The following is an 18,641-nucleotide window of genomic DNA, read 5'->3' on the forward strand; positions in this document are numbered from 1 at the left end:
GTATGGTGACAGACAGTAACTACATTTATCATGGTGAGGACTGAGTAATGTATATAATTGTTAAATCACTATGTTGTGCAACCTGAAACAAATATAATATTATATGTCAACTACACTTCAATATAAAAATAATCAAGTAAGAAAAAAAACTGCATTATAATCATCTGTGGTTGCTTCGAGACAAAAGTCGTCATTGCCACCTCTATGCTATCTCTATACCTTAATAACCTATTATCATTGCAGGGGCCCCTGGGTGGCTCAGTTGCTTAAGCGTCCAACTCCTGATTTTGGCTCAGGTCATGATCTCAGAGTCCTGGGATTGAGCCCCACATTGGACTCCATGCTCGGGGCAGGGGGTGGGGAGGAAGGGGGAAGTCGGCTTGAGGACTTCTCTCCCTCTCCCTCTGTCCCTTCCCTGTTCATGCTTGCTCTCTCTCTCTCAAATAAATAAATCTTTAAAAAAATAAAGTACAGCCTTTAAAGAGGTAATTGAGGTAAAATAAGGTTGTAAGAATAGGCCCTAATCTGATCTGTGTCCTTATAAGAAGAGGAAATTTGGACAGAGACACCAGGGGTGTATGCACATAGAGAAATGACCACATGAGGGCAGAGCAAGAAGGTAGCCATCTGAAAATCAAAGAGAAGACTCAAGAAAAACCAAACCTGCTGACACTTTCATTTTGGACTTTAGCCTCCAGAACTGTAAGAAAATTAATTGCTGTTCTATAAGCCACTTTTAGTCTATAGCATTTTGTTATGGAAGCTCTAGCAAACTAATACCATAACACACAGTGTAATGTCTACCACACAGTAAGTATTCAATAGGCATTACATCTGAGTATCTCTACCGCAAGAGGCAAGGGCTGTCACAGTCATCTTTGTATTCTAAGCACCTAGCTCAGTAACTAGACATGGTACTCATAAATACTTACAGAAAATAGGAATGGGTTTGGCTGAAGCACAGCCTGCAGAGGGCTCCGAAAGCTAGGGTGAAGCTCTGAGCTTCATTCCTAAGCAAACTGGTGCAAAACAGAAGATTCTGAGAAGACTACAAGACTAGGGCTGAACTTTCAGTAAAATTAGCTCAATAATGGTATGTCTGTGAATGAGACTGAGGGCTAGAAAATGCGATGTACTACAAGACAAAGAATGGGGAATGGTTAAACATATATAGATCTATAAGATAATAATTAGGGTCAAATATCTGATACTAGTTACATTTAGAACTACAAGTTAAAATCCTTCCAGCTAACATATTTAATTTCTGTCCACATCATCCTCAAGGGAGAGAATCTGGGTAAACGTTTAGGCAACAGTATAGCTTTCAAAATACTGGCTTTTGTCTTCTACGTATATGCTAGTTTTTTTCCCAATGGCCAAGGGTTCTGCAAAACAGAACACTGTAAGCTTCCAAATACTCATGGGAGCTTGTAAAAGTAATACAACACTCATGTAATTTCCACTTGCTACACAACAGACCCTGAGGTTGTTTTCCTAATACATAACAAGTGGTTCTGCTGCTAAGAAAAAAAACAAGCCTCTTAACTTGAAGATACGAAATAATCTGAACAGAGCCAAAATCATGCTTTTGAATTATATCACACTCTGCATTTAAAACAGTGAAGAAAGAAAGTTGTAAGTGTACCATGTCAACTCTGTGAGATAGAGCCATATTCTTTGATTATACAGCTGCATCAGATAGGAAAAGCTTATTATGCACCAGAAACCATGGTTTCTTTCTCAAAAGTAGTATCATTTCAATGTGGTTATAACTAAGTAACGTAGGGTAAAAAATCTGAATTGACCAGATTGACCTTTATGATTAACCCAATGTGGTTATAATTAAGTAATATAGGGGGAAAAATCTGGATTGACCTCAACTGGCTTTCTCTAATCATTCAAATTTATTTTTCACTATCAGTCCCTAGACTTTTTCCAAAATAGGATTAAATTTTTTTTTTAAAGATTTTATTTATTTCTTGGACAGAGAGAGACACAGTGAGAGAGGGAACACAAGCTGGGGGAGTGGGAGAGGGAGAAGCAGGCTTCCCACGGAGCAGGGAGCGCGGAACAGGGAGCCCGATGCGGGGCTCAATCCCAGGACCCTGGGGATCATGACCTGAGCCGAAGGCAGACACTTAATGACTGAGCCACCCAGGCGCCCCAAAATAAGATTAAATTTTAAATGTGGTGCAGAGAATTTAATACACAGGTACCCACTAAGCAATCACTTTATGAAAAATTAAAGCACAATTTAAATAAACTAATGATGATAACAAAATAAAAATATGAACTACTAACCTCTATGGAACACTTACCATGTCTCAGGCACTATGCTAAGGGCTGAACATATTTATATTAAACCATATGAAAATGGTAGTTTTGCAAGATTTAATCTAATACATTCTCATTTAACCCATACAACCACCCCAATGAGAAGAATACTTCAATTATCCCTGTTTTGCAGATAAGGATACTAAAATTTAAAGGACTAAACTTGATAATGTTAATGAACTAGGTAATAGCAGAACTGGGACTAACACTTAGGTATAAATCCAAAGCCCAAGCTCTTATTACCTCCTACAGTTTCAGCTACCTCTGTGTCTTGAAAACTAAGACACAGTGTGGGCACTCAAGTACTTTCATACTTTGGTCAAGGCCACTATACATACTTGTGCAGATTGTACCCTCACCAAGGGCCCCAGCAAGGAAATCAAATCAAGCTGACATCCAGCCCATTCTTCACTACCCAAACTGTGGTACTGTTGCTGGATGCCATCTACACAGAAGATTCTCTCACCCACATAAAATTGTTATATTGGCAAACAACAGCCCTGATGCTGCTGGTAAAAGAAAACAAAATTGTGAGAAAAATTTAACAGTACAGATTAAAAGCCTTAAAAGAGATATATATATATTCCTTGATTCAGAAATTTCACTTTAAGAAATTCATTCTAAGGAAATAGTTAAGGATGTACATAACATTTATGCTACAAAGATACTCATCAGTGTTATAATACAGGAAAAAACTAAAAAATCTAGTATGTCCAATAATAGGGCATTAGCTATAATAGTATATCTATGTGATTAAAATAATGTCATAGAAATATATTAACTCATAAACTTTTCACAAAATACTACATGAATGACAAAGTTCACAAAAATTATGCTCTCATCTTAGTAAAAATATTATGCATGTATGTATTCCATATACAATACATCCGTGTATGTGAGAAAGAACACAAGGTAATGGAATCACAAGTTACTTTATCTTCTTTGTTTTTAATCTCTAGAAATTTTCCTACATGTTGTATAGGAATAAAAAGTCAAAATGAAAGCAAAATAAAATAAGTAGTCAAAATGAAGCTAAAGAAACAAAAACTAACAAGAAGCAAATGTCCTAATACAAAGCTTAAGAACAGCTATGTAAAATGTTATTCTGCCTCTAAACTTGGAATTAGAATATATGACATGCTGTGGTCTAAATTTAGATAAGAAACACCTAATTTCATGTGAAAGTGAGAAATCCAGGTCATTCTAACAAGCGGCCTAAGAACTACTAACCATGAATACAGAAACAAAGCAGAAACTGTACTGTAACTACCCTGAGATAACTGAAACTTAAATCAATGTTTAAGAAGTAAAAAGCATCTTACTTGTCTATCACCTGTTGAAGAAACAGAATCCTCAGCAGAGTGAGAGAGAGAATAACAGCCCCTGTCAGCTGGAAACTGTCCAGGCACTATCAGCTGGCCTCGGTGTACTCGTATTAAACATCAACAATTTTAAGAACACAACAGAAAAGGCCACTCTGTGACCGTGATGAATCAAGATAAAAACAAGAGTACTCCATTATCATATCTAAACATAGACAAAAACATGAACATTGTCCTAGCCACAAAAATAACCAAGTATAATCCTATCTTGGATAATTTGAATGATTGCTTTTTTTTTTAATGTTAATCACCATACATTACATCATTGATTTTTGATGTAGTGTTCCATGATTCATTGTTTGTGTATTAACACGCAGTATTCCATGCAGTACGAGCCCTCCTTAATACCCATCACTGGGCTAAGCCATCCCCCCACCCCCCTCCCCTCTAGAACCCTTAGTTTGTTTCTCAGAGTCCACAGTCTCTCATGGTTCGTCTCCCCCTCCAATTTCCCCTCCTTCATTTTTCTCTTCCTACTATCTTCCTTTTTTTTTTTAAACATATAACGTATTGTTTCAGAGGTACAGGTCTGTGATTCATCTGACTGCTTCTTCTTTACCCATCCCAGTTTTAGCCTCACAAAATTACCCCCACTTCCTAAGAGCATCCAATCTACTGCAATGCCCTACTTTCTTAAATCCTCTCCAAAATCCTTAGCACAAGCTCAAATCCTATGTGGTTCCATGATATATATTCTTCCTTATTACACTGAATCAGTCAATTCATCTTGTTTTAACTACAGATATGTTCCTAGAGGTCCTCCCTGAGCACTTAAAGAGCTGGGACTATAGATTTGAGTACAGGATGGGATTAGGAACAAAATAATAAAGTAACATTAAAAATACCCAGGGGTCTTTTAGGGTGCCTGAATGGCTCAGTCAGTTAAGTGGCTGCCTTCAGTTCAGGTCATGATCCCAGGGTCCTGGGATAGAGTCCCGCATCAGGCTCCCTGCTCAGTGGAGAGTCTGCTTCTCCCTCTATATCTCCCCCTGCTCTCTCTCAAATAATTAATAAAATCTTTAAAAAAAAAAAAAATCAAATAAATAAATAAATAAATGGGTCTTTTACTATATAAACTTATCCTACAATGAGTTCCCACCAGTTTGGAATTCCCAGCACTGGTGATGTTGACTAAACAAATTTCACATTAAATTCTCAATTACTCAGCTTTCTACCCTACCTGAACAAAATAAGAATCTAAGTACAAAAAGTAAAAACTAAACCCTAAACAGAATACCAAAAATATATAAATAAATCCTTTATTTAATTCAAATTAATAATTAAACTTAATATTTAAGTATATTATGAGTTCCTCATCAAGAAGTTTCTAAATACAATAATATGTCTTTAAAACTAATTTATCTACCTGAAACATGGGCATGCTTTAGTATTTAAACTTTCAACTATCTTCATTGATCACCAAAGTGAATCTTGCCCAGTGCATCCTTACCTCCTGGGTCCTTATCTGGATTGTATTCTAGAGCATTGCTACAGATGAGGTCAATATCTTTCAGAAAATCCTTAGCAGTCAGGTAATTATGCTTATCAATTTTAGTTATTACTGTTGATAAATCCATTGGTTCCTTGATTACTTCAAGATAATCTGAAACCTAAAACAAAGAGGATATTTTAATGAAAATTACTTCTGCTATTTCATATGATCTACTCATAAAAACACAAAACCATATAGTTATTTAAAAATTAAATCTAATTACAAATAAGGATAAAATTGTAGAACAATTTATGCTACTAAAGTTACTACTTTGAAGTCATACTTTCCATGAAAAGCTTCGGTTTCAAGTCATATCTAAATCAACTCTGAAATGTTTCTCATTTGAAATATAAAACCAATTTTGTCAGTTTTTTTCCCCCAAACTTTTGGATATACCTGAGAAGAGAATGTATTGGTAAAAGCATCCAATAAGTATCAATAAATATTACTTCAAGAAATTTTTCTGAAGGAAATTAAGAAACATAGATTTTTCATATTATTAAAGAAGTTATCTGGTAAATCTCTTTAATATCTTTAAACAAAAAAATTTTCTTTCTCATTTCCAGGGTGAATCATTTCATGGAAAGTGGTTTCTGCTCCTTTGGAGTCATTACAAACATTTTGAGTCAATTATATAACAAAAATAAGTATTGCCTTCATGACTAGTAAAAGATTTGTTGGACTTCGCTAATTATAAACAAATTCGCAAGCAAATGTTCTCTATGTGCTGACTTTCGGGGAGATAACCCAAAATAGGAGCTAGTTAAGTCAGGATTTGCCCAATGTTTTTTATCATTTGACCACTAAGAAAGCTCTACCAACCTATCTATTGCCTCCCCCAATGCAAATCTCAAATCGAGTAATCAGGTTTGATATAAAAGCAGTCTTAGAAACATCTAATTTGTCCAGGATCAAATTCTGGAGCTAGGATAATTTCTGCTCTATGAAACTAAAGGTTACTTTTTCTCCATTGCAAACATACACATACACACACACACACACACACACACACACACACACACACACACACACACATACATATTTTATATATGTTTATAAATTTTTAGGTAACTGTGTGGGCATGTTATAATTTATTTTTTAACTTCTAGGAGCCGAAAACCTCCTTACAGAGTAGGTAGTGAAGAGGAGCCAAAAACCTCCTTATAGGGTAGGTAGTGAAGCTATACTGAACAAACAATTGCTCAGAAGATATTAGCCGGGGGCGCCTGGGTGGCTCAGTTGGTTAAGCAACTGCCTTCGGCTCAGGTCATGATCCTGGAGTCCCGGGATCAAGTCCCGCATCGGGCTCCCTGCTCGGCAGGGAGTCTGCTTCTCCCTCTGACCCTCCCCCCTCTCATGTGCTCTCTCTCTCGTTCTCTCTCTCTTTCAAATAAATAAATAAAATCTTTAAAAAAAAAAAAAAAAAAAAAGAAGAAGATATTAGCCGGATTCTTGGCTCTGGCATTTGGCATGCCTTGTGTACATATGGAAACTGTTTAACTGCAAAGCACTATAAAAATTTTATTAGTGGGGTGCCTGGGTGGCTCAGTCGGTTAAGCATCAGCTTCTCCCTCTCCCTCTGCCCCGCTCCTCCACTCGTACTTGCTATCAAATAAATAAAATTTTTTTAAAAAATTTGTATTACTAAAGATTATAAAACTTTTGACCCAAAATTTAATTTTAAATTCAATGTTTATTTTCTAAACTTGTTTTCTCTGAAGTCTGCTTTGGAATTCCATAAAGTTTTTAGACATTTCAAATTCATTATCTGAATATAAATTTTTATGTTTTAGGTTATTTAAAGGTTATCTTGTGGGGCACCTGGATGGCTCAGTTGGTTATTAAGCGCCTGCCTTCGGCTTGGGTCATGATCCCAGGGTCCTGGGATGAGCCCCGCCTCCGCCTCCGCCTCCAGCTCCCTGCTCAGTGGGGAGTCTGCATCTCCCTCTCCCTTTACCCCTCCCCCCCACGCCACCCCACCCCCCTTCTGCTCTCTCTCTTAAATAAATAAAACCTTTTTTAAAAAATAAATGTTATAGGGGTGCCTGGGTGGTTCAGTCATTAAGCGTTGCCTTCAGCTCAGGTCATGATCCCAGGGTCCTGGGATCGAGCCCCGCATTGGGCTCCTTGCTCAGCGGGGAGCCTGCTTCTCCCTCTCCCACTCGCCCTGCTTGTGTTCCCTCTCTCTCTGTGTCTCTGTCAAATAAATGAATAAAATCTTTAAAAATAAATAGATAGATAGATAGTTATCTTGTTTTCCTCTCATGCTTCACAGAGATCTCTACGTTTTCAGCTTTAAGAGCAAAGAACCAGTAGCAGAATGAATGAAAGAAAGAATAAAAAAGAAAATAAGAAAATATAACCCTTGAATAAGTTTTATCTAACCAACATTTTCTATCCCCTTCCAATACCTTACCATCCTTTATAAAACTTTTACTCTACCACAGATGGCACTTGAAATCTGATCATCTCTTCTGTTTAGAATGAAAGAGAGTTCTCTGGGGGAAAGGCAAAATTGGTTTACTCCCAGTATGGGAGGATATGACTTGAGGTCAAGCCCTTATCAATTAAGTGACAAAGTCCCATACCCAATTTGAAATAAAAATAAACATCTAAAATAATCCTTAGGGGCGCCTGGGTGGCTCAGTCATTAAGCATCTGCCTTCGGCTCAGGTCATGGGCCCAGGGTCCTGGGATCGAGCCCCACAACAGGCTCCCTGCTCACCAGGAAGCCTGCTTCTCCCTCTCCCACTCCCCCTGCTTGTGGTCCCTCTCTCGCTATGTCTCTATCTGTCAAAAAAATAAATAAAATCTTAAAAAAATAAAATAAAATAATCTTTAAAGTGGGCTGATAGTTTTAAGATTATCTGATAACACAATGAGGGAAAAAAATGTTCCACAACTGTAAAATGTTATGTATTAATTGCAAAAGCAAATTAGGCAATTCCTGTCATTTCAGTAGAAAAAGATTTAAGGTATAGCTGTGATTTAATGTGAGGAATGCAGGCTTTGATTTTCAAAAAACCACCGAGTCTTGGCTATGTCACTTGCCTGCGAGCCTCAGTTTCCTTAGCTGTAACATAAGAAAAATAATAATGACCTTGTGAAGTTGTTAGAAGGATCAAATGGATAAAACTATGTATTGTGGATAAATACAAATATACAAATAAAGTTATAGATATTCCCTTTACTCAAAAAGAAAAAAAAAACTAAAAACAAAAACAAAAAATGGGAAAATAGCTATTTTCAGAGGGGAAAAAAAACATAATGCTAGCTCATTCTTCCCATAGATGAGGTAATGATTCCAAAGGAATCTGCTCAGGTCCAAAAGTACAGATTTCACAACAAGGACGCAACATTAAACTATGAATAATTTCATAATTCAAATTAAAAAAAAAAGATGAAGAAAAAAACTAACAACACCAAAGCTGTTCAAACATGGAGTCTGAACTATAAGAAGGCCAGTAAAGACTATATTGTGTTCATCCACACACTATATTATCCCAGGATAAAAAAACAAAAACAAAAACAAAACAAAAAAAAAATTTCATCAATATTATAGTAGATTCCAAATGGAAAATTTCTTTTCTTATCATCACAAACCATGCTCCCACAAGGACACAAAACAATACACATAAAAAGTGAGAAATTTTCCACTGGGAGCAGAGAAAATCCTTGCAGGGAAAAACAATTTTAGCTGCATAGGATATGCTTAACTTCAAACAGCATCTTAGTCACAGGCATTTCCAAAATATGAAAGAAAAATTTCAGGGTTTTTTGCCACCTCTTTCACTAAGGTATACATAATTTGGAAAATGCCAAAAAATTAATTGGTCTTGATTGGTTAACACCAATATACTTTTTAAGAGCAAGCTTTATCCTGGAATAAAAATAGTCTAGTATGGACATTTCACTAAAGTAACTTTTAATCCTCTTCTTAAACTGAAGAGTAAGAGATCACAAAGATCAATACTAATTAAGAAGACATACAAATTGGTCACTATTTTCATCCAAAAGTCACCAGATGTTTGCTGATGACATCAGTAGTTATCACATGGATTAAAATTTTACAGGCTAGGGGTAATATTCATCCATGCCTTTGCTTTTTTTCCTTCCAAAAAAAGATGTCAATATTTTTTTCTTTTAGCCAGTTCAACTTCACTGTTTGCACACTACTGAAACAAGACCTCTTCAATATCCACCGGTTTGCTGAAGATGTTAAAGCGTTTATCTGTGGCCAGCCTCTTGGTTACATCCCTGAGAAACAACCGCAACTCTCTTAAAGTATTTTCCTCCTGGTCCTCCATCCGATTTTTTTCTGATTCTGATAACTGACGAGGTGGAGAAGGTAGTGCAAGGGGAAGCACTTCCATAGCACAAAGACCTAAAGAAAATAGAAGAAAATGTTAAGATTCCAACACGGCAGAGCCAGGACCTCAATTACTTTTCTGTCATTCACTCAAAAAAGAATTCCAAATACATACAAACCACTTGCAAACCCAGCAAGTAAAAATTTGAACGGAAACCAACAGTATATTACAGAATAGATTTACTCCATAAAACAACTCACAGTAGGACTCCTTTAAATGGCAAATGATATGATTTTAAATAATGATTTTGAAATATGATTTACATACAACTTATGAGAAATATTTCAAATCAACAAAAATACCTTTAGGTGAAGAACTGTATACTGATGTGCTTAAAGTCAATGTTGTTTAAAAACCTTCTCAAAATGGGGTTGCCTTATATGCATTAAAGTAAAATAGGCAAGTAACAATTCTTTGATCCTTCCCACTCCCAAAAGAGTTCTAATTTTAGACAAGTCTACACTCATATTCTTAGTACAACATAGTAGGGGTAGTGAATGGTACGTACCTGTGTAGGGAGCAAAAAAAAATTACAAACTGGGGGCACCTGGGTGGCTCAGTCGTTTACCTGTCTGACTCTTGATTTCAGCTTAGCTCATGATCTCAGGGTCATGAGATCAAGCCCTGTGTGGGGTTCTGTGCTGGGCGTGGAACCTGCTCAAGATTCTCCCTCTCTCTCTCTGCCCCTCCCCACCCTCTCTCTCCCTCAAAAAAAAAAAAAAAAAAAGGAACTAAAAAAAGAATCCCAAAGACATGGATAAGATGGAAAATCCAGTCTAAAGTGTTATATATAAAATCTATAATATTCACTATCTACGCTAAAACAAACAAAAAATCTTCTCAAAAAGTAAAGTATTAACTTTCCTAAACATATCATTCCCTAATTCCTTAAAAGATTTTCCCAGTATCACACTGAATTTCAGGATTAAAATTTTAAGGATTATGGCTGATTTCTAAATAGCCCCTAAGATGAAAAATGAAAGTCAGTAGAAGCAACTCAAAAATAAAAAGAATTATGTTAATCTTTAAAACAGAAAATTCAATCTATGAGACTAAGATATATCTGGGAGTACGCAAGATAAAATGAATCATTCTCATGATGAACTATTTTAAATACTGTTATTTAGATTAACAGGAGCAACAACCAATAATCAGAAGGTGTAACTTCCATATTTAATTTCCCAAGGTTTCTAGGAAGAAAAAACCCCACAACTATAGCCATTTGATAGGTGCTCATTTTTAGAACTCTGAGAAAATGTGGAAAAGAGTCACTAAAGAACAATCAACTGATTGAAGTGCTGGATAATATAATCAATAAAAAACAGAAGTAGAATATGGGAAAGCAAGGACTTGGCAAGGGGTGGAAATGTATTTAATATCCTACAAGAACCACATGAGAAACACAAAAGATAGAACGACGGGAAAGACACTTAAAAACTTGTAACAGGATTGCTATTTTCAAGAAGAGGCTGAAAGATTACAAAGAAGACCTTATCTTTTACACATCTTTAAGATTAGAAAGAGTGTCTTGAGCGACTTAGAATGCATTCCTCACTTAAGTCAGGGGGCTGAAATGTGAAATACTATCCTCTTAGGCCAAATCCAAGAAAATTCTAATGCTTAAAACAAAGTCATGATAGATATCTTATGGTAGGCACTTGGAAACCTAACATAATAGGTGCTCAAAAAATATGTGAAAAATAAACCAGAAAAGTCAAACATTCTAATCAGCTCTTGACCCATCACACCTACCCTGACCCACAAAGTAATCAGCACACCACCTGGTGTTCTCACAATTATAGTTCAAGTCCTCTGTACTTAAATTGACTAAAACAGAACAGAACTGAAGACTTTTTGAGCCTCAGAATGTGAAATCTACCACAGCATCTGGATTGAAATGATATGAATACTTCATTAACAGTCACCTTTTAGTAAGGCCTTAACTATGAGGCTGTACCTCACAATCTACTCAAGTCAAGTAAACACAATGACCACTCCATCTAAAGAGAAGTGTCCATCTAAAGAGCAGAATCTAAAGAACTGACTTTACTTCCACAAGAAATGAATTTTTTAAAAAGTGACTCCAAGAAAGGGCATTTCTTAATTCCATTCCCCATTCCCTTCCCCCCATTTTCCTAAAGCCTTTAGGAACTTTACCAGTGTGTTTCCTCCGTGGTGGAGCCATTGATGCCTGATTGAGAATCAATTCTTGGAAAAATTTTCTTCTGTCTTCTTCAATAGGCCTTTGAATATACAAGACCTCTTCATACTGTATTCTAAAGATACATTTAACCTACACACATACACATACACACAAAGACATTAAATATATAGAGAATTAAAAGCTTACTTATTATACCAAACTACAATTTCTTCAACTTCCAGTACCATTTTCAATTTTCATTCATGTAGGGTTAGGGTTAACCTCATGCTAAGGCTATGCTGTTGAGAGATTCAATCTCATGGACTAGACCATAATGGTAGAATGACCAGTTGCCCAAGTCATTAATAAATTATACTATACCTGGAAGAGTCAGCAAATAATAGCAGAAACAATAATTGATTATAATAGTTAGATGGCAAACCTCAAAGGACTTCTTGCATTAAGACCTAGAAAGTAATTACCTAGAATCTATGTTAGAGAGCTGGAAAGATGCTAACAACACTGCCTTCTTGTATGTTATTTCTGTGTACTTCCTATTCAATGATTTCCTTTTCTGGGTTCTTCTCATATCAAGTCTATTCCACTGCATCTTCCAGAATGCTGGTTTCACTGCAAATAAACTATACCTTCAGTTTCTTCCCAGAATGCTCCACAATGACACCACCTTCCACACAAAACTCCCAAGCAATATTAAACCAGTCATTCTTACATCCCTCAGTTCCTTCCCACTGGTGATTACCTATCTCTCCATTGTTTACCTCCTCTATAGAGGCTTTGACACCAGATGTCCGCCTTACAAGATAGGCTGTTTAAATCCTCCACATCATCCACATTAATTCTACACACTTTAATTTTTATGTTTTCCTAGAAGGTCAATATTCCACTTCTAGACACCAAACTCCCTGAGAAAAGAGACCATTCCTTATTCGTCTGTTTTCCTATACCTACCACAGTGACTGGGACATACTAATGCGTAATTAGCATGGAATGAATGAGTAAAGTTTGCAATTTTCTTCCCCAGCCCAGATCAAAATGGAAAATGCAAATGAAGATGGGAAAAGGTCACTAATACGGAAAGAAGAACCAACTATAAGACAATGAGAAAACACTGAATCAAAATTCAAGACATTAGATCCTAGCCCAAATTTAGCCACACGTTTATAGTAAACTTTAGATAATTCATTCAATTTGTCATGTCTAACCACTTACTAAATTGAAGACTAAAAATTTCTCAATATTATTTCAATCAATCTTTAGAATAATGAAGAATATACAGGAGTCCTTCATTTTATACTTGAGAAAACTTAGACTTGGAAAGGTTTATGTAACTGGCTTAGGGTCACAAAATAAGTAAAAAAAAAAAAACTAGATTATGTAATCTCTAAAGGCCTTTTCCACCTCTAAAATTCTAACATAGAAAAGAAACAATCAATGAAAAGTAGAATTCAAAATCTGGATGGGGAACTATTTATCTCAACCCAAAGCCAAATCCTTTAAGAGTTTATAAAATTTCATCATGTGCCCTTTCAATATTTTTTTTGCAGACTACTTTCATGTAAAATTCCCTCCAACCCTTTGATCTATGCTTCACTGGTCCTTCTTCTTCAGCCAAACAAATTTACCACTGAATGCCCACTGTGTGCTAAATATAATGCCAAATACTGCCATTACAAACTTGAAGAAAATACAGTTACTTCCTGCTGTCAAGGATCTTAAAAGTTTGACAAGAAAGCATTATGGTACCACACCAGAAGTGTTGTAACACTCGTAGAGAAACAGAAGAGACTTTGCAAGAGGTAGGATGAAGAGGCATTAGATAAGATTTAGCTGAAAAAGCTAACATTAACTGGGTCTTGAAAAATAAACAGAATTTGTTCAGAAGTAGCAAAACATTTAATCTCAGTTTTAAATAATCTTCCTTCTGATCAGTTTTCAACATTGTGTTGAACTTTGTGAATACAAAAATCATACCAAGAGTAAGTCTTTAGTAATACCCTGATACTCCTGCCAGGTTATTACCAACAGCTTAGAACCCATCACTTTATAAGTAGGCTACAAATTACTTTAAATTTACTCCTAGCTCTATCTTCTGACATTCTCAGCCTCAAATTTCATGCAACAACTAGACAAGAAGCTTCATATAACTCCCTGAAAGGAGTTTCACACTGGTTCACGGTGATCTCTATATGTGCTTTCCACTCTTTCTTAACCCTGTTTTTAACTCTCCACTCAAGCCAATGGTTTCTGGGTGATGCTTTCTCTGACTTTCCCAGATACACTCGGGCATACCTTCTAATATCCCTCATTAAACTTTTTTTAAGTTCAATGATTTTTAGTAAATTAATTCAGTTGTGCAACAACACAAGTCAGTTTTAAAACCTTTCCATTACCTCCAAAGATCTCCCTCATGTCCATCTGCCATCAATCCCTACTCATGCTCACACTCCCCACCCAACCACTGATTTACTATCTCTAGAGATGTGCCTTTTCTAGAAATTGTGTATCATGTAGTCTTTTTTTGTCTAGCTTCTCTCATTTAGCATAATATATTAAAGCTCATCCATGTTGTAGAATGTGTCAGTAGTTCATTCCATTTAATGCTGAACAGTATTTCACTGTGTGTATATAACAATGTTTGGTTTCACCAATCACCAGTGAATATTGAATAATGGGCTGTTTCCACTATTATGAATAATGGTAGTAGGAACGTTTGCATCCAAGTCTTTGTGTGAACATATTTCCTTCTGTAGTTACCTGGGAGTGGAAATGCTGAGTCATATCATAAGTTTATGACTAACATCTTAAGAAGTGCCAATTTTTCAAAAAATGACTGCATGCTTTATAATTCCACCACCAGCATATAAGCCTGAGTTTCTCTAACATCCTTTGCCGACACTCAATACTGTCTAGTGGTTGTGCAGTGGTATCCCATTCCTGAATGACTAATGATATTATCTTTTCTCATGCTTTATTAGCCCAAGAGAATATATACTCTTCGGTGAAATGTCTATTTAAATCTTAACTTGTAGTCTTTTTTACCTTAATTGTGGCAAAATAGTCATAACTTAAAATTTGCCATTTTTATCATTTTTAATTATACAACCTGTAAAATTAAGTATATTCACATTGTTATGCAACTATCATACCATCTAACTACAGAACTTTTTCATCCTCCCCAAGTGAAATACTGTATCCAGTAAATACTGACTCCCCATATTCTTCCTCTCCCCAACCCTGACAATCACCATTCTACTTTGTGTAAACCCGACTACTCTAGGAACTTTTTATTTTATTTTTTTTTTTTTAAAGATTTTATTTATATATCTGACAGAGAGAGACACAGCGAGAGAGGGAACACAAGCAGGGGGAGTGGGAGAGGGAAAAGCAGGCTTCCTGCCAAGCAGGGAGCCCGATGTGGGCTCGATCCCAGGACTGCGGGATCATGACCTGAGCCGAAGGCAGAGGCTTAACCGACGAAGCCACCCAGGCGCCCCCTCTAGGAACTTTTTAAAAGAGGAATCATTTATTTGTCCTTTAGTGACAGGCCTATTTCACTTAGCATAATGTCTTCAAGGTTTATCTATGTTGTAGCATGTGTTAAAATTTCCTTCCTTTTTAAAGCTAAATAATGTTATACTGTATGTATATGCCACATTTTCTTTATCCATCTCTCTGGTGATGGACATTTGTGTGTTTCCACCTTTTGGCTATTGTGAATAATGCTGCTATGAACATGGGTATACAAATACCTGTTTGAATCCCTGCTTTCACTTCTTTTGAGTGTATATCCAAAAGCAGAATTGCTGGATCATATGGTAATTCTGTTTAACTTTTTAAGGAATCACTGTACCATTTTTTTTTTTAAAGATTTTATTTATTTATTTGAGACAGAGAGAATGAGAGAGAGAGAGAGAGAGAGAGCACATGAGAGGGGGGAGGGTCAGAGGGAGAAGCAGACTCCCTGCCGAGCAGGGAGCCCAATGCAGGACTCGATCCAGGGACTCCAGGATCATGACCTGAGCCGAAGGCAGTCACCCAACCAACTGACCCACCCAGGCGCCCCTGTACCATTTATTTTCAATGACGCTGCACAATTTTATATTCCCACCAGCAACACACAAGGGCTCCAATTTCTTCACGTCCTGACCAACACTAGTTATTTTCCGTTTTTATGTTAACAGCCATCCTAATGGGTATGAACTGATATCTCATTGTGGTCTTAATTTGAATTTCCCTTTTGATTAGTGATGTTCAGCATCTTTTCATGTGCTATTGGCCATTTGAGTATCTCCTTTAGGGGAAGTTTGGTTGGTTGGGGTTTTTTTTTGTTCTTGAGTTGTAGAATTCTTATATACTCTGGATACCAACCCCTTATATGATTTGCAAATATTTTCTGCCATTCTGTGGGTTTTTTTCAGTCTGTTAATAGTGCCCTTTGATGCAACAAGTTTTTAATTTTGATGAAATGCAGTTTATCTATTTTTTCTTTTGTTGCCTGTACTTGTAGTGTACAGCCAAGAAATCATTACTAGGGGCGCCTGGGTGGCTCAGTTGGTTAAGCAACTGCCTTCGGCTCAGGTCATGGTCCCAGGGTCTTGGGATCGAGTCCCACATCAGGCTCCCTGCTCAGCGGGAAGCCTGCTTCTCCCTCTGCCTCCGCCTGCCACTCCCCCTGCTTGTGTGCTGTCTAATTAATTAATTAATTAATTAATCTTTAAAAAAAGAAAGAAATCATTACTAAATCCAAAGTCGTAAAACTTTTCTACTATGCTTTCTTCTGAGGGTTTTATAGTTTTAAGTCTTCTGTTTAGTTCTTTGATCCATCTTGAGTTAATTTTTGCATATGGTATAAAATAAGGGTCCAATTCATTTCTTTGGTATGTGGATATCCAGTTTTCCCAGCACCGTTTGTTGAAATGACTATCTTTTCCCCATGAATGGTCCTCACACTCTTGTTGAAAATCATTTGTCACAGTCTTGTGGTGAGTTTTTTTTAAGTATTCTTTATGCCCAACATGAGGCTTAACCTCATGACCCCAAGATCAAGAGTCACATTCTCTAGTGACTAAGCCAGCCAGGCATCCTGAAAGAGTTCTTAATACATTCTGGATTTAAGTCTTATCAAGAGATGCAATTTGATGTATTTGAAATACTTTTTTTGTTTTTATTTTTTTCCGAGTTTGTGGCTTATTTTCTCATTTTCTTAATGGTGCCTTTTTAAAAATTTTTAATTTTGATAAACCTGACTTTATCAGTTTTTTCCTTTTATGGATCGTGTTTTTTTATATTATACTATCACAGCACTTCCCATACTGTATTATTTTTTTCAGGTATCTTCTTCCCTCTAAACTTTTTAATATATATATTTTTTTTATTTATTGGGGAGACAGAGGGAGACGGAAAGAGAATTTCAAGCAGAGTCTGCACTGAGTGTGGAGCCTGACCTCACGACCCTGAGATCATGACTGAGCCGAAATCAAGAGTCGGACACTTAATCGACTGAGCTACCCAGGTGCCCCACTCTAAACTGAATTATTAGAGAACAGTGGCTATCTTTTGGTTTTTCACCTATTCATTCATTCTACAAAGATTTACCATACTAGAAATATGTACATGTATATATGCATCAATTTGTTAGTATTCCATGTGTGTGTACACATAGAGACTGCATAAGGCAGCTAAGCATTGTTAATGAAAGCACGAAAAAAACAGACACTGGACCCACCTTAAACAAATTCACTTATTATAACAATGCATTGCACATGATAGGCACACAATAAATTTTTGATGAATAAACAACGGTTTTAAATTGATAAATAAAAACTCTTCCCTGACCACTCATCAGCCTAAGCATCACAATATCCAGAAATGGATCTCTCTGCAGTCTGAAAGAGTACAATGCATTTTAAGTGCATGACCTTTGTAATCAGATAAACCTGGATTTAAAACTTTGCTCTGCCATACTAGCTGTGAGATCCTAGGCAAGATACTTTACCCCTCTTGGCTTCAGTTTCTTTATCTGTCAAATGGGAAAACAACAAGAATACTTTCCTTATTACTAAACAGTTAAAAAACTTGAGTTAGATAATATATGGAACTGGCTTCTACAGTGCCTGGGACATAGTTGCATAAGTGGCAGCAATTCTTTCATTACCAAAATCTTTTCGTTTTAACTCATTTATTAAATGTTGGAGTTGTCAGTCCCCAGTTTTAAAGGCAGAGTTCATTCAAACTCTGTAATGGGGAAAAATAGTGTTTTAAGACTAAAGATGTCAAAGATAAAAGGAATGGGAAATTAGGTCAGAAATGAACCTAAGACACCTTTTGTGAATAAAATTTGCTTTCCTCAAAACAAAATTAAGTAAATAATTCACTAAATAAAAATAAATAACATTTTACCTTAACATAGTAATAATTCATGTTCATTTACTAGAGATAGTTGTGATTTTAAAAGACTTGCAATGACCTCTTTCCTTGTAAATTTTAAGAATCATGATTGTTTTACAACAAAAAAATCAATACTAAGATATTTCTCTTGTACACATGAATCATTCATCTGAGTTTTCAATGCCCCAACTTGATTTTTCTACTTCAGTTACTGATTTTTAACTCCCAGTTCCCATGATAAACCGAGAGACACAAAAAGACACGAAATACTGAAATAACAAAATGCTGCTTGTGATCTTTACTTTCCTAAGTGTAGCTGAGGAGATATTTCCTTAAAATTCATTTCCAGGGGCACCTGCGTGGCTCAGTTAAGCATCCGACTCTTGATTTCGGCTCAGGTCATGACCTCAGGGTTGTGAGACTGAGCCCTACATGGGGCTCTACACTGGACATGAAGCCTGCTTAAGATTCTCTCTTCTGTCCCTCTCCCCTTCCTCTCTAAAATAAATAAA

At 36.3% G+C, this 18,641-nt stretch overlaps 1 protein-coding gene across 2 annotated transcripts in view; it reads right to left on the reverse strand.

Moving 5' to 3' along the window:
• The window catches only part of ATAD2B (ATPase family AAA domain containing 2B), a 161,657-nt gene that overhangs the window by 27,282 nt on the left and 115,734 nt on the right, over positions 1-18,641 (reverse strand). The window contains exons 20-22 of one of the 2 annotated variants that reach the window (XM_028099431.2): positions 11,736-11,871; positions 9,411-9,592; positions 5,167-5,326 (exon numbers count right to left, since the gene is read on the reverse strand). In XM_028099431.2, the coding sequence (XP_027955232.2) occupies positions 5,167-5,326; positions 9,411-9,592; positions 11,736-11,871 (478 nt within the window). Of the gene's footprint in view, positions 1-5,166; positions 5,327-9,395; positions 9,593-11,735; positions 11,872-18,641 lie in introns of both variants that reach the window. The other variant, XM_028099430.2, reaches the window with a different exon arrangement.

This window comes from Eumetopias jubatus, unplaced genomic scaffold (assembly GCF_037043125.1).
Source record: "Eumetopias jubatus isolate StellerSeaLion01/CBP00866 unplaced genomic scaffold, mEumJub1_p1.0 scaffold_9, whole genome shotgun sequence".
Classification (NCBI taxonomy): Eukaryota; Metazoa; Chordata; class Mammalia; order Carnivora; family Otariidae; genus Eumetopias; species Eumetopias jubatus.